General features: G+C 56.9%; 1 protein-coding gene across 7 annotated transcripts in view; it reads left to right on the top strand.

Moving 5' to 3' along the window:
- The window catches only part of TSPAN9 (tetraspanin 9), a 201,359-nt gene extending 182,353 nt beyond the window's left edge, over positions 1 to 19,006 (top strand). For all 7 annotated transcript variants that reach the window (XM_030804845.1, XM_030804846.1, XM_030804850.1 and 4 more), the window contains 6 exons: positions 10,814 to 11,005; positions 11,385 to 11,459; positions 12,744 to 12,845; positions 13,570 to 13,701; positions 14,113 to 14,196; positions 15,472 to 19,006. In XM_030804845.1, the coding sequence (XP_030660705.1) occupies positions 10,814 to 11,005; positions 11,385 to 11,459; positions 12,744 to 12,845; positions 13,570 to 13,701; positions 14,113 to 14,196; positions 15,472 to 15,543 (657 nt within the window). In that variant the 3' untranslated portion in view covers positions 15,544 to 19,006. The remainder of the gene's footprint in view (positions 1 to 10,813; positions 11,006 to 11,384; positions 11,460 to 12,743; positions 12,846 to 13,569; positions 13,702 to 14,112; positions 14,197 to 15,471) is intronic.
- Positions 19,007 to 21,077: the final 2,071 nt, after the last annotated feature.

Here is a 21,077-nt window from a genome sequence, read left to right as displayed (position 1 = left end):
GAGTAGGGACGTGTCTGGGTGACGCTCTTTCTGGCTTTCATGGGAAAGAGCCAGGCAGATGACCCAGATCCCAGCAGCGGGAGGTGGTGGGTAAGAATGTGGTTTTTGGAGTCAGATGCCCTGGGTTTCTTCACTGAACCTCGCTATGCTTGTGTTCTCTCATCTGTAAAATGGGAGGACAAAGATGCCACTGGGCTGGGAGGATTAAATGAGGCAATAGAGGCAAAGCACTCAGACTAGCACTGGTGCACCATCGGCACTCGTCCACAGCCGGAGCATGGGGAGGAAGGGCAGAGAAGGCAGGCTGTGGGCGCTGGGAGCAGGTGCAGCTGTACCACGAAGAGCTCGGTGACCTGGGACACATTTGTCTGGGGAAACTGTGGACAGGCCAGCAGCTTTCGACGGAGTAACCTAAATTGCTGTGCACATGTTGCAAACAGGATGGGTCACAGCCTCCTGTGTGACCAGGAGAGCCTTGAAGTGGGCACAGTCTGGCATAGGGCAGGGAGGGATCTCAGCTTGTCACTTAAGGTGGTGCTGAGACCATCTCTGGCAGAGAGACCTGCACTGAGCCATCCTGTGTCCCCCATGAAGCATGTCAGAAATGCCAAAATGCTGGCGTGGGTGGACACGGCTCCCGGCTGGCAGTATAAATAATCAGGCTGTTGTGGGCACAGGATCCCCAGGGAGAAGGTGCTCCACGTGTGGGCCCTGTCAAAGGGCTATAGCTAGAGAGTGTGTGGGTGGCTGTGTTGGGGCCAGAGATGGACCTGGTTGTCAGGCAGTCTTTCCTGATACCTATTTGTGTAATTATGGTGTTATTTGCTGAGCTAGAGCCGTGGAAGATCACCCTCATTACATTGTTGAAAGGGCCTCCGACCTGCCATGGGTGGAGCCGAGGCAGCTGTGCCGAATGAGAGGCACCCGGTCATGAAGTCTTCACTGTGCGACTTTTCTTCACCTCTTGGGGGCACCTCCTTTCCCAAAACAGAGAATGGTTCCCACCCCCTTCGCCATCCTGAAGAGTGAGTTACAGTCTCCTAGGTGATTGGAGCTCTTTGCCGGAAAGATGTAAATGGGCATTCAAGGTATCCTTGTCCTGTTCTCCCTGCATTTTCCAAGGAGTTTTAGTAATAACACCTTGTACAGCATTTATATTCTGAGGAACACGAAGTGCTCTGCAGGCAGAACCCTGTTCATCCCCACGGTGTCCCTGAGTGCTGGGGAGGTGCTCTTCTCTCCCTGGTTTATCAGAGAAACATCTCAGAAAGGTTAAGTGGCTTGCCAGAGCTGCACTGCACCTCCTGCTCCCATGGGCTCCAAGTCCTGAGGTCTGGGCTGCCCGTGGTTGTGCCTTCTCTGGGAAGCCCAGGTAGCTGCCAGTTACATTGCCATCCTTGAAGGCTGGTTTCTTAAGCCCATCCTGCCTCCCATAGCAGCCCTGGCTTCACAATTACTGTGTGCTTTGATGCTGTCAGAAATGCCTTTCTCCCCAGAAGCACAAAATAAAACAAACGCAGGAAGGAAAAAATACGCTGGTGGTTGGAAAATCCTTTCTCAGACCCCTCTGACAAGCTATTCTGAGTTCTTGGTGCCTTCCCTTCCGCTTTACAGTGACCTTGGGAGTTGAGACAGTGCCGTGTGCCAGGGCTCCAGGCTGCTTCCTTGTGGTTCCTCCCTGGGCAGCCATGGCTCTGGGCATGCAGGTCATGAGAGCCACCTGACCATCCCCCACTCCTGCCCAACCTAGAGTGCCCACCCTGCACATCATGCAGTGTTACTGGGTGCGGGTGGCCTGAGGCTCCACGCTGCCTTCTGTCCAGTGCTGACAAGTTCCAGAGTTTGGGGAAAAGGCATGTCCAAGGGTCCTCCTCACCTGCTACTCTCCCAGCAAAGGGCAGTCCTTCCACCAGCTCAGAGAACCGAAGCCTCCAGTGGAGGCCATGACTGGTTTGTCAGCCTCCCTCTTGGGAGTTTCTTCCCCATGCCTGTTCCGTAGGTGCTGCAGCCTGCCCTGTGTGCGTTCCTGCAGCCTGCCCTCTGTGCGTTCCTGCAGCCTGCCCTCTGTGTGTTCCTGTGTAGGGATGGGAAACAGCTGTGCCCCCTTGCTCACTTGATCTGCCCAGGGTCTGTGGCAGAGGCTTACAGTCGAGGGGCCACATCCTTCCATGCCCAAAGTGAACAGGAGCTGCACGGGCTGGTAGGAGCTTGGGATCGCTGAGTCACGAGCGCTCCCTGTGTGGCCCTTTTTCCCCGCACCCACCCGCACCCCGTCTCGTGGCTGCACTGTGCATCCTCGGTCTGGGAAGAGCCCCTGGCCCCACTGCCCAGGCCCAGGATGGGCTTGATTGGGAAGAAGATGTGGTTCTGCCCCATGTGCGCAGCCTGTTCTGGGAGGGCTGCGGCGGCAGTGGGAATCGCTGTTTCTGGACTGGTGAATGATCACGCCTCCTCTGCAAGGCTGTCAGGGGCTCTCTGTTATCTGCTGCTCTTTGACATCCCGGCCACACGTCATTTTGTGGTCCTTCTGAGGGCTGTTCCTCAGGCTTTGTTCCTTCTGACAGCTTCGGCCCTACACGTGGGCCCCCTAGGAGGTTCTGAATGTGCCTCTACCTTCTTTTCCAGTTCCCCATGGAGGAAGAAGGCCTGTGGGTCAGTTTGAGAAGTAGAAAGATGCTGGCGCCTGAGAAAGTGGACTTGGGGCCTGCTGTCAGGTGGCCTGGGGATGGGGTACAGATGGAGGTGTGGGAGGTGACTTGCATCGCCCTGTAGCCTTTCTCCCAGAAAGAGGCATGGCTTATAATGGGGTGTGTGGGGACAGCACGTGGTAGATGCCCCCATCCCTCCCCGTCTCTGGTCCTTGCTATCTGGGCACTGCCATGCTGGGGACTGGGCCATCTCTCACCCATGCCTTCATCTTTGAAACCCGGAACAGACTCAGGTTCTCCCTGCTCCCAGGGCTGTACCAACCTAGAGTCTCACAGATGCCTTGGTTGGAGCGAGCCCCCAGGCAGGGCAGGTGCCCCGCATACTGAGGCCAGGCCAGGAAGCCCAAACAGATGGGCAGCACTTCAACAGGGCCAACTCTGCCCCCAGCCAGGGGCCAGAGGACACCAAGCCCTTTGTGCAACTGGGAGCCAGGACTGCTGGTGACCGGGCATTTATCCCACCACGCAGGGCCCTGACACCCCTGGAGGGGGAGTAGCGGGGTGTCCCCAAAGTCTCGGGTAGAATCTCCTTCATCATGGACTCTTCCACCCCAATGTACACTTCGGGGTTTTAGATTGCAAGAGGTGTAGGTATTGTAACAGGACTCACTCTCAACTGCTAGGGGTTTTGGTCAATTGGGGAAGGGCTATAAAGTTGGCTGGAGAGTATTGACACTCTTGAAACACAGTTCAGGAGCTTTATAACCTCAGAGGCTTGCAGCGCCCAAACACAATGCCCCTTAAGTTTGGCCGTGGGTAGACATTCTCTCTTAGAACTGTCTCACATGGAGAATAACCCCATTCCGGTATAATCAAAATGTAACTGGGTTGTAGATATGCAAATGAATGTTTATTTGGAGGAAAATTAGGCACAAAAATATGGTGTCATCTCCCTGACACCTATGTAAGTTGGTGAGATTAGGGGCTGCAAAGTGAAGGTGTGAAGGTGAATTGGAGGCTTTGAGAGAAAGTGTGGGGTCCAACAGTAATGACCAAGGAATCGTGCCATCTGGCTTGAAGTTATGCACAAGCTCAGTGTGAGACTAAACTGTGCTATGGCTGCCACTCAAGCCAATGGGGTCTTAGGCTGAATTACTAGAAGTATAGAGCTCAGAACGTGGGAGGGGAAGAGCTGGTCCTACCATAGCTGGAGCCTAACTTTCGGTTTGAGACAGGCCTGTTTTACTTGTTCTTAGTGGGCTTCTTGGGCAAAACTAGGGTTGATGCGTGTTAGCCAAAGGGAAGTAGATTGTTGCATTAATAAGAAAGAATTCTTGACTGATTAGAGGTATGCAAAAAAAAAAAAAAAAAAAAAGAATGGAGTGCATTGTGGGATGGTGAGCGTTCAGACCCTGGGAGACCCTGTGTGGCTGCATCCCACTCCATGGTTCCACCGAGCCGTGGTCCTCCTGCCTGCTGGGTGACTTTGGCAAAGATGTGTCTGTGACTTTGTCCCTTCATTTCTCTCCATGCAGAATTGGAGGCATCATCTCCTCTCTCGCCTCCCCTGCCCCTCCTGCCTCTTCTTTTATGGCTGTGAGAATGAATGAGCTTCGGGGGCCCTTGGAGGCAAGGGGTGTCTGAAATGCAAAGCAGCGGCTGCGCTCCTGGCACTGATGTATTGTCTCTGCTCCCCACGATGAAGTTCTTGGCAGGTCGGCTTCTTCCAGAGCCAGGCAGGTTCATTACTAGCCAGCATGTCAGGCTGTGAAATTAAAGCTGTTTTGGTTTTTTTCTTTTTTAAAAATTCTCCACATCCACTAATTTATTAAATGCCATTAAATGTTGGGCGTGGCCTTGGCTCATAGAAACATTAGGGAGCACTGAGTCCTAGCATTTGGAAATCTCCTGTAAGCAAAAAGTGGATGAGGGTGTCAGGGGGGCCAGGGGCCAGGTTGGGGGCTACCAGTGACATCCGATGCCAGGAGCCCAGGTGCCTTGTGGGGCTCTGCAGACACATGAGGCAGTGGGGATTAAAATAGGGCAGCAGAGGTGGGAGCAACCTGGAACCCCCGAGGGCACTGGGGGTTCCAGGAGTGGGGAAGACGGGGTGAACAGGAGGCTGCTTTTTCAGGAGGGTTTGCATGTCTGGGTCTGGTCCTGTTCCCCGGCTGTGGCCTGCTCAGGCCCCCTGTCCATCCCCATCATTCATTCATTCATTTATTCATTCCTCCAGCAAATATTTATCTAGTAATCCAGGCATGTTCTGGGCCCTACAATGGAAGAAAAATGGATAAGACAGGAACCCGGGTCCTGGAAGTGCATGTGTGTTTTTTTCTTGTTGTTGTTTGTTTTTTGTTTTTCCAAAGTGCTGGGATTACAGGCATGAGCCACTGCACCTGGCCGTCTGTATGTTTTTAGTGAGGGTAGGCAGCAAGTCTACACAGAAGCCTGCGAGGTCCCAGATGTGCTGCTGTGGGCCCGGCACTGGCAGACAAGTCATCCCTGGGGAGGGGCCGCTCCCACCAGTGGGAGACCGATGGCACCCATGAGATATGGGCAGTGGCTGCCCCTGGGTTCTAAGCAGTATGGAAGCGGGTGGAGAAGCTCAGGACGGGGGAAGCCTGAAGGGGGAATTGTGCCCCTCACCGCCAGAGAAATAGGATGCCTGCATGAAACATACATAACGACACGTGGCAGAAGCCTGTATTTAAACCACAGTCAACATGGTTCAAACTGAAGACAAGGAAGATGCCGTGGGGATATTAGCTAACTACAAGCCTTAACAAATGAGCTGAGGCTGGAGTGTGGGCTCGCTGTATGGCCGTAGCCTGACTGGGCCTCAGTTTACCTGCTGCGCGTGTTGTGGACGGGTCCCTGGTGACAAAGGTCCTGATACAGCCTGATGACTTGAGGCTTTTCTGTGTGTTGGGGGCCTGCACCCTCTCCCTCCTCCGCAGTCAGGGCAGGGCCAGCCCTGCTCTAGGCTCTGCGGATTTAACCACAAAAACAACAGACCCAAATCCTGGCCCTCAAGGAGGCCATTGGCAAATGTAAGGATGGGACTCGTCTTCTCAAATTTGGATGTGGATTTGTGTGCAGCCCTGATTTGAAGTTATTTTGAAATGCCTTCGGTTGGGGAAGGGGCAGGGGAGGCTTGGTACTCAGGCTGGCCCGTGGACCTGCTCCTGCTCCGGGGAGGGCATCAATCAGGCCCGGACAACAGCAGGAGTGGCTGGTGACCTTCTGCGGGTTGGTGCTAGCATTGCCTGGGGCCCGATCCCCTGAGTCACCCTGCCGCACCCCAGATTGTCCCATTGTGGGCTAGATTATAGCTCAGTCATCTCAGCTGAGACAACCCCCTGGTTTTGGAAGGGAATTTTCCCGAATGCCACCAGCTAAGCTCTCCGGCCCTGAGCTTTGGCTCTGCCACCACAGAGAGGCCTTGCCTCCTTCCTGTGCTGTGTGCTGGGCTCCCTCCACCAGGGGCAGCTCCCCTGCCCTGCACCTCCCTCTCCTGCCGCAGCTCCCCTGCCCTGCACCTCCCTCTCCTGCTCCTGCCGCACCCTCTCCCTGCCCACTGCGCTGGCTTCAGAGGTCCGCTTCCTGACTTCCCGCCCTCCTGCCTGTGCAGGGCAGGCCTGGCTCGCCAAGACTTCATGACCAATCTGTCTCTGCCATCACCTCCTGTCTCCTGCCCTTGCTCCCTCCCCAGTCTCAGCCCTGGTTCTACCCGGCTCACCAGCTGGAATCTCCCCAGCACTTTGGGCACATCGCTGTCATTGGCTCTCCCTTCCCCACCGCTGGAGGGAACACATCAGATTCTTTCTCCAATGGCTGTTCTCAAGGCGTTGGCAGCCCAAGGGTGGGTGCCTGGTGTGGGGATAGGGTGGGGGGCGGGGTTTCTCAAACTTTGTTGATGATTGGGGGCCAGACAGTTCTTGACTGTGTGGGCTGTCCTGTGCGCTGCAGGTGCTTAGCAGTGTCCCTGGCCTCTACTCATCAGATGCCAGGAGCAGCCCCTCCAGTTGTGGCGACCAAAAACGTCCCCAGACATGCCACATGTTCCCTGGGGAGCAGAATTGCTCCTGATTGGGAACCACTGGGCTGAGGGCTGAGAGCACCATATCTCAGGCTCGGCTAAGACTGTGCCAGAGGGACCTGAGAAATGATCTCATCTAAATCCCACGTTTTAAAGGAAATAGGGCCTCTGAGAGCTGAAGAATCTTAAGGTCACACCAGGGAGCAGCATGATGAGAGAGGCATTTTATGAAAAGGAATCAGGCAGCTCTATGCAGGCTGGGCTGGAAACCAGAGGCCAAGGGCAGGGAGGGCAGTGGGGGGCCATGATCTGGACATGGGACCCGTGGCAAAGGCCCGGTCTTGGTGCCTGTCCCCTGTCAGTCGGAGGTCCCCTGGGAGCAGGTGGTAGTGAAGGCTTCTGCACCAAATGCCAGAAACCAAGGTTTTGTCCCATCCCAGCAGTGTGACTGGGGACTTCCTTGTCCCCCCGCTTAGCTTCCTGGAAATCAAGGCGTGACCTTTGTGTTTTCTTCTTGCCGGGAGGCTCTGTTAGTGTTGGGCCATCGGAAGATGGGAGCAGAGGGCTCATCTCGGCAGGGGCCCCTTGAGGATGGGAGCATGGCAGTGGGGATGTGCGTGGCACCTGCTGTACTGCTCAGGCCTCCTCACCGGGCAGACGTGCACCATGTGTGGAGTTGTGCCCGGCGGGAGCTGTGATGGAGGCAGGAACAGGTTCGAGGGCTTGGAGAGGAAGGCTCCAGGTCCAGACTGCGTCCCCATAGGGTAGGCAGCAGATCTTTCCTGGGGGCCTGGAGCACTTTGGACAGGAAATGGGAAAGGAAGCAGACTTGGGGACAGGGCACCAGCTGTGTTCCCTGAGAGGTAGAAGGCTCCCCGGTGGGTCTGGCAAGACCAAATCAAAGGATGTGGAGTGTGAAGTCAGAGAAGCAGTTTGAAGAGAGGTGACCAGGTCCTGGAGTTTCTGACCTAAGAGGTTTTCCTAGACAGGCTCCTGGGCATCCCAGCACTTCCCCCAGGAGCGAAGTGGAGAGAGGGGCTCAGAAGGGTTCCCCTCCCTGCAGGTACACCCACAGCGGGAAACCGCTTCAGGAGAAAGCTGTACTTTGAGAACTTTTCCAGGCCCGAGGAGGATCCAGGCTCTGAGCTCTGGGGTCCTGCGTGTCTCCAGCTGCAGTGTGTGGGGGGCGCCCTGCAGCTCCCCTGCAGCAAGTACCTGCGGCAGCCGGGTTTCCGCTTACTCATTCCAGGGTCTGGCTTTTAGAGCCATAAATCTTCAGCATGAAGATCATAAATTCTCCATGGTATGATTAATGAAAGAAAAATTGAGACGGCAGCATAGAAACTGACCAGATTGAAGAAAAGTCAGTGACTGGATGAAAGTTTCAGCGGTCACTGGCGAACCCAGAGCTTCTGAACCGGCCTGGAGCGCCACCTAGTGGCCGTAGGCGGGACTAGCCCCGTTCCCCGGCGAAGCTTTGTGATGGCCGGGTTGGGCCATGCTGTGGGTCTAAGTGTGCCCATTCCTTGGGAGCCCTGACCTGGTTCCATGTGGGGCTGCGCCAGGGGACAGGAGGCGCAGGCCCACTCTCTACAGTGTGAAGGACCCAGGCAGCTGCTGGACGTACCTCATTCGGACCCCCCTCCAGCTCCTTGCACTGTCTTTGGGTTAGTAATATGTGGAGGTGTCTGTTCCTACCTTTTTCTTCATGCCCAGTGTGGACCACCTTTCTGGTTCCCCATTTATCAGAATCCTACTACTCATTCTTCAAAGCCCAGCGAGGCCTGTCAATGCCACCTTCAAAACATCTCAAATTGGACCATTTCTCACCGCTCCTCCGTATCCTCCTGGTATGAGTTGTCCCCAACTCCCTCCTAAGCACAGTAGCCTCCCAGTTGCTCTCCTGGCCTCCCTCGGGCCTTCCCACGGTCACTTCTCCAAACAGTAGCCGGAGTGATCTGCTGAAAACCTCAGTGAGATCATGGCACTCTCCAGCTCTGGGGCCTTCCCGTCACACTGAGGACACTCGCACGTTTCCTTCACCTGCGAGGTCCCAGCTGGCCTGGCCCCCGGCCACCCCGCCTGCTTTGTCTCCTACCACGTGTCACCTCACTCACTGTTGCAGCACATGGCCAGCGTGCTCCTCCTTGGCTGGCCAGGCTCCTTCCCACTCCAGGGCTTTTGCACCTGCTGTTCCCTCTGTCTGGAACGTTCTTCCCCCAGATAGTTATGTTGCTCCCTCCCCCTGTTTGTTTGGGTTTTTGCTTAAACACCACCTCTTCCAAGACACCTTCGCTGCCCACGCCCTCCCCAGTTATTTTCTGGCTCTTTACATAGCCTTATTTTTCTTCGTGGCACATGTCAGCAGCTGAAGTGATGTCGTTTGTTGCTTACATAAGGTCAGTGTCTCCTGTAAGAATCTACTCTTCGTGAAGGCAGGGTCTTTGCCAGTGACCCTTTGCCAGTGAGGTGTACCGCTGTCTCCTCCACCCTGTTCACAGGCTGGAGAACAGGGCCTGGCACTGAATACGCAGGTGTTCACTTGGGTTTGTGGAGGAATAAGCGAAGGAGACGCCCTTCCTCAGGGAAGCGTCTGTCCCCTCCCCTCACCTTCCCGTGGGCATCCCTACCCTGCCTAATCGCGGGTTGCCTTGTCTCAGCCCTGAGCCTCTGTTTCTTCCCAGGAGCCAGAGCAGCTTGAGAGCAGGGGCTGGGCTGATTCCTGGAGTCAGCATAGTCAGCACAGGCCCTGGCACAGAACAGCTGCCCGGGAAGTGCCTTTCCAGCAAGCAGTGCCCGGAGCTGGCCACCCACTTCACGTAGCTTATTCCATTCTAATTCTCACAACAGTCCAATAGGAAGGGAATACTCTGCATACGAGAGGTTTGCAAGCTCACACCACCAGGATAAGCTGGAGCCGGGAGTCCTGTTCGGGTCTGTGACTCCCAAGCCCTTACCCCTGCACTTTCACCCAGCATAGAATGTTCTCGTCCTCCATCTGCCCCTAGTCCACCCACCCTTTAGGGACTGCCTCCTTCAACTGGCTTCCGTGACTGCGACAGTGATTGCCTCCTCTGAATGCCCGTAGCATTAACTGGGCACCAGTCCATCCCACCTGGGGGTGGTAGATGTTGCACTTTCATTGCTCCCATCCAGCCAGAACAGAGGCCCCTGGAAAACAGGTCTCTAAAGTGGTTGTAGCTTTTCTGGCATGGCACACTGCATGCTGTAGGCACTCAATAAATACTATTTGACTGATTAATTGGCTCCTCAGACTCAGCACACTTCCCCTGAGCTGGCGGAGGGAGTGGGGGAGTGCCAGCTATATCGAGCATAAAATAAGGCAGATGTGGAGATTTGCGGCCAGTGAAATGGAAGCTTCCCCAGGTGGAGCTGGTGGCGCCGGCAGCCCCAGGGGTGCTGTTGAGGAGAGTTGCTTTTCGGTTTTGGGGCCTATCATGCCGGACGCCAGCTTATTGGATGGGTGGTGAAGGCAGCCATGGACTCCCACGTCCTGCACACTGGCCAGGCCCCCAGCCAGCCGATGACTGCCTCCTTTCTCCATCTGTGGGAAATTGTTCTTCAGACTCCAGTGGACAAATGGCCCTTCGGGTCAGAGTGACAGGACACAGTCGCTGGAAGTTCTGGCTCCAAGAAACCCGACTCTGAGGGTCCCTTCCCACCTCCAGAGATGAAGTCTTTCTTGCTTTCCCTGACCCCAGTTCTCCCCTCCCACCAGGCCTCTGTCTTGGACACTGGGGCCTCTATCACGCCGAGTAACCTAACTGCTCACATGTGCCCAGTACCTTCCATGTATTTGCTACGCACTTCTGCCTCCGTGTGGTTTAATCCATCCTCAGAATGACCTGGGAGGCTCGTGAAACTGGCACAGTCTCCATTGTCACATGGGGAGACTGAGGCACAGAGAGGCTAGGGGACCGTCTGGGTCACACAGCCGACATGCTTCGGGTCTGCGGCCATGCCTGACGGTAGCCCCGTTCTCACCTTGTCGGTTCTCACTTTGTCTGTGTCTCAGAGCAGGGGGTGGGGACCTGCAGTGTTCCCAGGTGCATGGACGGGAGTGAGAGCAGCGCCAGGCTAACGGGCTTTCCTTCCTCTCCAGCTCTGTGGCTGTGGGCTGCTTGGAGTGGGCATCTGGCTCTCCGTGTCCCAAGGCAACTTTGCCACCTTCTCCCCCAGCTTCCCTTCGTTGTCTGCAGCCAACCTGGTCATCGCCATAGGCACCATTGTCATGGTGACGGGCTTCCTCGGCTGCCTGGGGGCCATCAAGGAAAACAAGTGCCTCCTTCTCAGCGTAAGTTATGTCCGAATCTCCAGCCCCTCCAACTCCTCATCTCCTTGCACTTGGACCCCTGGGACAGGCAAGACCTGGAACATTAGCCACCTGGGTGTCCAACCCGAGCCCGGGGAAACTGCTTCTAGAATGTTCTAGGCTCCACCACACCCCTCCTCCTCATGATTGGTTATGCATACCCCTAGTTGTCCCTCCCACTCCCTGATTAGTCAGCTCCTTTATGTCCCTGTCCTAGCTATCTGGGTTTCCTTAGGAGGAGCTGGCCTCTCCCAGACCTGGGAAGCCCCACCTAGGCACCACCTGTCCCTGCCTTCCACACCCTCCTTGTCCTCAGCCCTGCCCATTACCACCTACCCATGCGTGGCCCTTTCCTTTCCAGTTTTTCATTGTCCTGTTGGTCATCCTCCTAGCAGAGCTGATCTTACTCATCCTCTTCTTTGTTTACATGGACAAGGTAAGCCTTTCCAGATGGGAGGGGGCATATGGAATGTCGCTGCCCTTAGGGTTGGGCCAAGCAGGCCAGGGTCCCTTCCCTGGCCAGACGAAGAGTGTTGGCAAGCAGCACCTGTGCAGAAAGGAAGATGGAACCAAGGGTTGGGAAAGCTACCAAGGAAAGAGCAGACGGGAGGTTTTGATGGGGGCAACATAGGGCAGGCAAATTTGGAGGATGGGGGAGTTGACTTTGTATAGTCCCAGGAAGTGGAATCCTCTGCATGACCAGAGATGGCAGTGAGCTGTCTCTGGCGCTAGTGAGCTCCCTCTCACTGGAAGGAATTAAGCTACTTGGAGAAGGGATTCACACCTCATCAGGTGGTTGGGCTGGGTGATTTGAGAGCAACCCATGAGAAACAAGGAGGAATTCTCTGGGCGACGCTGGCTGAGCAGGACTGACAGCACAGGGAAGCTCTGTTTCCTGCACTAGAGCCCTTGAGGACGGGCGCTGCTCTTGGGTTCAGGAGGATGGTGGGTGACCCCCATAACCTCGCCAGGCTGGGCAGTTCGCAGTCAAGAGCGAGGCTGGCCGGGATTTCAGTCTCTTGGGGTGTGGCAGGCCCTTTGGTACCGTGCACTCCAGAACTGTGTAAGCAGCAGTTCTTGAAGTAGCTGCCTGAGCCACGCTGAAAGTTAGACACATCGTTAGGATGAGAAAGAATAACTTGTTAGTTTTACACTTGTGAAAGGGAAGAAAGAACAATGTCAAGAGGTTTCTCTGTGCCAGCCCCGTTCTTGGCCCTTCGTGAAAATTGTTTCCCTTCATTCGTACAACAGCGCCATGAGTAGATACTGCTGTTCAGTATCAGGTAGAGCAGCGTGAGGGAGGTGCAAGGTCACATGACCTGTCTTCCTCCCTCTGGTTCCTAGGGTGTGTTCTGAGAGGGGCAGTCTGTGGGAAGCTATGTAGTAGGGGGCGGGGGTGGCAGAGTGGCCTGTGTGTGTGGCTGGTCCTGGGATGGGGGAGTGGAGGCACGTGGTGTGTTTTTTGCCTCTGAGTGTTACAGCCCTGGCCCTGAGTTTAGCTCTGCTGGGAGGTGGTGGGTGCACCAGGGCCTGCTGTATTCTGAAGCTGGGAGTGTGTGCCCGCCCCCCACCCCAGTGGACAGGGCCTTCCAGACCAGCTGCCTCCCCTGCCTTCCTCACTCCTCATCTGTCACCCACCATCCTGGGTGACCTGAGGTGGGCTGGAGAGACGAGCTGCGTCCCGGTCCCAACCGTCTCGCTGTGTCCCTCCGCCTGGCAGGTGAACGAGAATGCCAAGAAGGACCTGAAGGAAGGCCTGCTGCTGTACCACACCGAGAACAACGTGGGGCTGAAGAACGCCTGGAACATCATCCAGGCCGAGGTGGGGGCCGGGCTGCCCTGGCAGGGCCAGACAGGGAGGAGGGGTGGCGGCCGGCACTTCTAGCTGCCCCCCCGCCGCCACAAGAGTGACCTGGCTGGGCACCTGTGCTTTCTGGATTTTAACCGGGAGTGGGGTGGTACCCACGGGGGCATTTGCCTGAACTGCCGAGTCAGATGTGATTCAGCAAGGTGCAGCCGGAGAGGGATGAGGACACAGGAGGGGCAGGCCTAAGAGAGCTGTGGCCGAGCTTTAGGACGAATGACCGAATTTATTTGAGCAACAGATTTGCCTCCATGACGGGGCTTGGCTTCGGTGAGGAGGCCCTGGCTCTAGGAGGAAAACGAGTCCGTAGTCCCAGATGCGCCCATTTTAAGCCCTGGGGAGGGGCCGGCAGGGGGTTGAGTGGCTGTCAGCTTGGGACGGTTTACAGAAAGAGCAGAGGTGCTGGTGGGCAAGCACAGGGCTGAGCCCAGGGGCCCAGCCGGAGGGGTGGGCTGCATTGCCCTCTCCCGCGCTGGTCTCCAGGAAGGAGCGCTCACTCATTTCCCCAGTGGGCCCGGCTGAAGCCCAAAGAAGGGACAAGAAGCAAGCCCTTTGTCTCCTCCCTGAACTCCAGGGTGGCCACTTTTGCGGGGACTTGGGTTGCCCTTGGCAGGGGAAGGTCCTGGGGAGGAAGGGGCGGGCCATGGCATGTCTGACTGCCCCTTCCATTCCTGCCTGCCAGATGCGATGCTGTGGCGTCACTGACTACACAGACTGGTACCCAGTGCTGGGGGAGAACACGGTTCCCGACCGCTGCTGCATGGAGAACTCCCAGGGCTGCGGGCGCAATGCCACCACGCCGTTGTGGAGAACGGTGAGGCTGGGGATGGACCGCTTGGGTCCAAGAGCCCGTGTGTGGATGCCCCGGCACGAGGAGCCCTACGGGGGAGGCTGGGCCCAAGACACTAAGAGGTTGGCTGAATGTGGGGTGGGGTGGGGTGGGGGCTCACACAAATAAAGCCAAAAGCCGGGTGGAAAATGCGGAGGGGGCTGTACCCACAGTTGGGAGAGTCAGAGGGTGAGGGGTTGAATGGGGTCTGAGGCTCTGCAGCCGGCCTTGCAGGTGGGGCGGAGGCTGCGCCAAGGGAAGGGGACAGGGCTGAGGCCAGGGAGGGCTGGGAGGTAAGAGCGAGGACGAAGTGGAAGGAGAGAGTGAGGTGGGGGCCGGGCTGCAGGGAGTGCATGCGTGGTCTGGGACCCTAACCTCGTGGGCCTCGCTCCCCAGGGCTGCTATGAAAAGGTGAAGATGTGGTTCCATGACAATAAGCACGTGCTGGGCACGATGGGGATGTGCATCCTCATCATGCAGGTAAGAGGGGCGTCCCCAGCAGCCTCGCCCACCCTGCTGGCCTCAGCCACAGAGGGAAGGAAGCACAGAGAAGTGAAAGCAGTGTTGGTACACGGTGGAGGGTCTGGAATCCATCACAGCTTTCAAGCTCGGCAGCTGTGCCTGCCGCCATTTCCACAGAGCTCTGATGTGACAGCACGCGTCTACTCAGCACTGAGAGGTGCTCAGGGCTGCCTGTGGCCAGGCCTAGGCTGGGATATTGAAGCTGGAGTCACCCCCCGTGGGTTCCCCCAGTTCTGCCCAAACCTTGAGCCCAGAGAGCCACGCGAGGCACACACGGTGTCCCCCGGTCACCGTCTGTACAGCCTGTGCACGTGGCACACTGTGGTGACCGTGAGACCACAGCGGGCTTCCTTCTGCCTCCTGCAGTCCTCTGGGTCCCCAGCTCCTTTGAGGATTCAGGAGGGAAGGGACACAAACAAGTGATGACATGGTCCCGAGCACACATCACTGGAAAGACAGCCCTGCTGCTGCCAAGACGTTGCACCGTGTATTCTACAGGCAGACAAGAGAAGCTTGACAGGAGTCTTTTTTTTTCTTTTTTTAAGAGACAGGGTCTCACTTTGTTGCTCAGGCTGGAGTGCGGTGATGCCGTCATAGCTCGCTGCAGCCACAAACTCCTGGGCTCCAGCAGTCGTCCCACTTCAGCCTCTCAAGCAGCTGGGACTACAGGCATACACACCACCATACCTGAATGATTTGAAACTTTTTAAAAAACAGATGGAGTCTCCCTCTATTGCCCAGGCCGATCTCAAGTCATCCTCCCACCTTGGCCTCCTAAAGTGCCACCGTGCCCGGCTGGCCTGAGTCCTGAATGATCCCTGACACCTCCCACTCCCCACCTTGGCTCCTGTGAGCCCCCAGGTAGAGCCAGGTCCTCCGTGCATTCCGTGCCTGCAGCACCCCTCTTAGGCACGCGTGTGCACCCTGCAGAGGTTTGATGGCTTCTGGTCTAACAGCCCCACGAGGCTGAGCCGGAGTTCACCTGTGTGTATCTCCAGGGTGACCTCTGTTCGCGGTTTTTCTTCATTCCATAAGCATTTTCCTGGCACAGCAATGGCCATGCCCGCTTGCTCCAGGTGCCCCGTGACATCCCAAGCCTCCCGGGGCGAAGGTCAGGTCCAGGTGGAGGTCGGGTCCGGGCTGAGGTCGGGTTCGGGTGGAGGTCGGGTCCAGGCTGAGGTCAGGTCCAGGCTGCTGAGGCTCCTGCCTCAGGCCCCTCTCCGTGTCTTTCAGATCCTGGGCATGGCCTTCTCCATGACCCTCTTCCAGCACATCCACCGGACTGGTAAGAAGTACGACGCGTGAGCAGGCTGGCCAGGAGTGCCCACCCCACCCTGCTGCCCTGTGGAGGGAAGAGGATTGAGCTTTGTGTCGCCTGCCTGCACTCTCCAGATGTGACCCCTGCACCCACCCACCCCAGCCTACCCTACCCCACCTACCCTGCCTCAGCCTCGGACTTCTCAGTGGGTGGAGTGCCAGGGAGGAGGAGGCACACAGAGACCTGGGGCTCGGGGCCCCTGGATTCCTGCATCTGCATATGCGTATTTGCCAAAGACGACAGGGTGGGCTGGGGTGTGCTCAGGAGGAGCCCCCCGGCACTGATGGGCTTCTGCCCCTGCCCTTCCTCACACTGATACTTTGTCCCCACATGGGGTGGGGAGCAGAGTGCCCGCCCCGTGGAGATACCGCCCCAGCGGGGGCTGCTACATCCATGGCCACCATGGGGCACTTGGCGGGGCGGGGGGTCTGCCGGCCTCTGGGCAAGGCCCCTGGAGCATCTCGCCCAGGCTTTTTATACCTTACAATGTAACTTTTTTATTTTATTTTACTCTATGATTATTCAGGAATATTATCTCTCAGATAAGTTTAGGGTTAGATTTCTGATTTGTAACTTTTTACTGTGTTGATTTCTTTAATGGTTTGACTTTTTTTCCCTGAAAGTGAGGGATGGGTGGGAAGAGAGGACATCTGTCCAGTCTCAATCAGGACAGACCACCGTGCGACACCCAGGAGGCTCTCGGATGGGGCGTGCCTGCGCCCTCAGAACGTGTGGGAAGGAGGGGGCATGGACAGGACACGGGACCTTGCCACGCCTGGTGTCCGAGGACGGGAGCCTGGGAGAGGCGGGTGGAGCATGAAGCAGGCTGGAGGTGCCCCTGCACGGGAGGTGGCATTTGCTAACCAATCGAGCTGGAAAGACCAGGGCAGGGGAACCCCACGGTGCTGGGGAAACGCTTTGCCAGGACTGTGGCAGAGCTAGAGGGGTCCTTAGACTTTTCACTGATGAGCAGTTGTTGGTTTTTTCTTTCTTCCTTCCTCCCGCTCTCTGCTGGCACGCAAGGCTTCCCCTTCCACCCCATGTGGGTATTCCCACAACAGGTTCTGCACACCCCAGTTATTTCACACACATTCCTGCTAGAAACTGTCAGACACATACCTCTCTAGTTTGGATGCTGCTCACTTTCTCCCGTGCTTCTGGAAGGGGAAGCAGTCTTTAGGTTTTGCTGTGCTGGGACAGTGGCAGGGGACCCACAGGGGTGAGGACCCACGGTCCTCCCCACCAGCCTTGCTCCGTTGTGGGTTGCCCTGCTGGGAAGGAGGGAATCACATCCACGTGAGTCCCAAGATCTTCGCCTCCTTCCCTGGGGTCATGGACATCAGCAGTGGGTTGGGTGGCGATCATACTGTCTGTGATCCCAAGGAGAAGAAATACAGAAAACCCAAGAGAGGTGAGACTGGCTCTTGTTACCGGGGCCACAGGAAGAAAGCAGCCGGAGTGACGCATGTGCAGAGCTGGGCATGGGGGAGAAACAGGCTGGGGAGTGAGGCCGGGAGCGGGATTCAGCTGCAGCAGGGCGCCCCCTCTAAACTGCAGCTGGTCTGGCTTACTGTTTTGCAGTTCAAAAAGGTCACGAATCCATGGGACTGAGCGTGGGGACCTTACCCACTAGCCAGCATCTGCTGCACTTGATCAGGTGGGGTCTTGGTGGGCGGCTGCCTTTCCTGTACAGTTTGTCTTGTCACCCTGGTTTCCCACTGGGGCCAGGTCTCTTCTCCAGCCTCCACCTGCCTATCTGCTGCAAGAGCTGAGACACGGCCACCCAGCACCAGTCACTCCTCTGTTCGCCTTAAGTAACACACAAATCGGGACCAGGAGGATAGAACTGTTGGCATTATCAGGATTCGTGTTTTGCGGGGGTGGGAGTGGAGAGTAGGGTGGTCTTGTGAGTTGGGCAGGGTAAAGACCGCTTCTCTGAGACAGGGGCAGTGGTGCTGATGGAACACGGGGGAGGCCCACATTTGAGCAAAGCTGCCCTGCCCTTGTCCCCTGGCCTGGCTTCCTGGTAAGGAGCTTCAGCCGCCTCCCCAGGAACCCCCAAAGTGCAGATTCCGGAGCAGACACCTCCCGGCGGGAGACTCAGCACACAAGTGCTCCAGTTGCTCGGTGGTACCTGGGGCCTCGTGCGTTTTTGCTGTGGGTGGAGTGGGTGGGGTTGGTTTATGCCTATCAATGCAATTTTTAATTTTTGTGAATATCAACAGCAAAAGCCTAGTGCATTGGGAGATGTGCAACCTCCCTGAGAATCTTTTCTGTTTCTGGAGTGCTTCAGGGGTTGGCCTCTGGCCCCAGAGCCTTTGCCACAGTGCCCCCCCCCCAGCCCCCACCCCATCCGTCTGTTTGCAGAGCCTCATCTACAGGTCCCCACGCTGCCTTCTTTCCTCACTCTGTGCTTGCTGTTTTGTTATTTGGCTGAGTATACATTGGGCGGAAGTCTCTGTGCACAGAGTGGGTGTTGCTCCAAGCCCCTTCCACTCGGAGGGCCGCACCCAGCGATGCCAGTGAAGGTGGCACAGCCTCTCTTCAGTTTCTCCTGACTCTGATCTCACTGGGGCAGAATTCCCCTGAGAGAATTCCCTCACTCACGGCTCCCTTTGCCAGAGTTAGTTCAATCAGGTCTGATGTGAGCAGTTTACATGCTTGTCTCAGAAAGGCCCTCAGGGTTTGTAGAGGACCGCAGAGGGGCATCCGCTGCAGACTCAGCCTTTCTCTGCAGCCATCCTGCAGTGGTGGTGAGTGGGCACACGCTGAGAACTGCCCTTGGGTGGTGGAAGCAGGTGTCACGGTGCGCGTCTCCCCCTGCACCCCTCCCTCAGCTTGAGCCATGTCACCCCCTCTCCCTCCAGCATGGGCCTGCATCTCAGGCTCTCTGGAAGGCGGCCCTGCCCCAGACCCTCTCGCAGGTGTCCTGGTTTGACTTGGAACTAGGTGGCCATCCTTCCAGGCTTTGGTGGCCCAAGAGCACTCCGGGTGGATGGAAGTGGCTGTCCCCTCCTCTCCAGCCCCTGCCCACCCACTGGTGGAGGTGCTAACTAGCAGGGACGTGGCATAGGATGGGAGCTGGGTGCGAGGTGCTTGGGGTCCATTCTTTGTCCCTCAGCTTCTCAGAGTCCGGCCAGCCCTTGTGTTCCCGTGCCCCCCACTTTCCTCCTCCCCACTGCAGTGAGGCAATAGTCCGGGGTGGGGCCTGGCCTCCCTGCCCTGATGCGGCACTCAGGAGGCCTGGGGGGCTTCCTGGCCCCTCCTTGCCCACCTGCCCGCCCCCGGGCAGCAGGGGAGGGAGAGCAGGGCGAGCACGCTTGTTGGTTTCAGATGCACTTTCTGCTTGCGATGCCGTATCTGTGCGTTCCTTCATCCTGGTCCTGGCTTTATGGAACACCATGTTTTTAGCATGTTTTTAAATAAAAACTGATAAAGTGTCAAAAGCACGGCAGGCTGTCTCTCAGTGGTGTGTTTTGTTCACTCAGCCAAAACTGTGACTTAGGTCGTGGTTGGTGTGAGAGACCCAGAGGGACCACATACCACTCCTACCCTTCATCCAAGACACACCCCCAGGGGACCTCATCTCTCTTTTGGGGCCCAGGTTACAGATCTGCTGGCGCGGGGAGGAGGGTCCCTGTCCTCCCTGGGTGCCTGAGGAATCCTAACATCCCCCCTTGAAACAGGCTGGATCAGGGGTCAGTCCCAGTGCCCGAGCCCTCTGCCTGAGAGGCTGAAGTCCTGTCTCCGTACCAATCGCCCATCACACATGGCCAGTCCTGTGGCCGGGCCCGTAAGTGTATCATGGGAGGCGTATGGAATAAGTCACTAGCAGCTTCCAGTAGGGTAGGGGTCTTCCTGTAGGGGTGGGGGCTGTCAGTTTCAGAAACAGTCTTCTTCCCAATCCCTGTGATGTTCCTGGGGTTCATTTGACCTCGATGTCTCCTAGGACTGAGGGACCGCACAGTGTGACTTGGCCCTTTCAGGGTGACTGGGACAACCTCAACGAAGGAACAAAATCAGGATGAGGATGGTCAGCAAGGAAGACCCTTAAAACCACGAGCGGGAAGAGCTGCTGGCTGGGACGCTGACGTTGCCGCCTTCCTGCGGTCGAAGTCTGCCGTGGCCTTGGTTGGGGTCCTGGTGTGTGGGGTTTCCTTGGCTGTCAAGGTGACAAGTTGCAGAGGAGAAGCTCAGAACTCCCCTTGCTGGTCCTCACTGTGCTCACGTCTCCGGGGTGGAGGCAGGCGTGAGGGTGAGTGTGCATGGAGGTCTGACAGCAGTTGGAGGTTTGGAGGTGAGCATCTTGAAACCCCTCTGTCTATGGAGCTCCATCTCCCTCTCAAGGGAGTGGCCAGGTCCACACAGAATTATCCCAAAGCATCAACCTCCGGGGCCCCTCCTGCAGCCGCTGTGTCCCAGAAGCCTCCAGAGACGGTGCCTTGAGTCTGAGCCACCCTCTGTCTAAGGTCCAGCTGGAGTGGCGTCCCTGAGAACCTCCCCAGGGTATTTACTGAGGGAGACTTTGTGGCTGTAGGGTCAGGATTGGTCATGGCTGAGGAGCAGGTGGTCCCTCATGGTCTGCGGAGGACAAACCAACTCACAGGGATTTGGGCGGGCACCTCCCTATCTCTGCCCATTCCTACTCTCGCTCCTGCCCCCAGGCCTGTTGAGATGTCCGCTGGGTCACTGTGCTGTGTTTTGGGGCTTCCAGGCAATGGAACACACTGGCTGTTCTCTTAACCCTCGGCTCTGGCTGCCCTGGCTGTGCGAGAGAGGAGCATCTTCTTTTTCTGGGGACTTCTAGTGACGAGGCTAGCGCCTCTGGGCTGGGTCTGGGCTCCTTGGTCTAGGGAGTGGCTGAGATGACCCTGGGGGGGGTCCCTCCTTTGCGCCCCCATTCTTGTGTATTGTGATGGAACTGCCTCCGCATTGGTGCTCAGCAAAGGGCAAGTGAGAAAGGGTGGCTTCTGAGCCCCGCCAGCTTTCCATGGGGCCAACACTGGCGCTGGCACAGACAAATGTCTGTTTGCTCAAAGACTTACTGAATACTCACTTGTGCCAGGCACCTAGAACACAGTTGTGGGTGACACAGACCCAGTCCCTGCACTTACAGAGCCGACCATTTAGTGGGGACCCCAGAGGGGTGCATGTGATTGCACGTAAGTGGTGGCAGCAACGTTCACAGGGCACTGGGAAGCCCTGTGGGACAGTCACTGGCTGAACCTGGGGAAGTGAGGTCTCCAGAGCAGGTGATGTCAAAGCTAAGAGCTGAAGGTGGAGGTGTTCCCCTGGCAAAGAGAGGCAGGAGATGTGTCCTGTGCATGCTTGTGGTCCACAGAGCTGGAGCACAAAGGGTGAAGGTGAAGGTCTGGAGATGGTGGTGACCACCAGATTACAACCTTGAGAACCAGGCCAAGGAGCTTGAAGTTCAGGCTGAGAACAGTGGGAGCTGTGGAAAGGCTTTAAGCCCAGGTGTGACAGGCTGAGATGTAGCCTTTAGAAAGCTGCCTGTGGCTGC

The sequence above is a fragment of the Nomascus leucogenys genome, chromosome 23, assembly GCF_006542625.1.
Source record: "Nomascus leucogenys isolate Asia chromosome 23, Asia_NLE_v1, whole genome shotgun sequence".
NCBI classification, from domain to species: domain Eukaryota; kingdom Metazoa; phylum Chordata; class Mammalia; order Primates; family Hylobatidae; genus Nomascus; species Nomascus leucogenys.
This window is presented reverse-complemented; position numbering and strand designations above follow the sequence as displayed.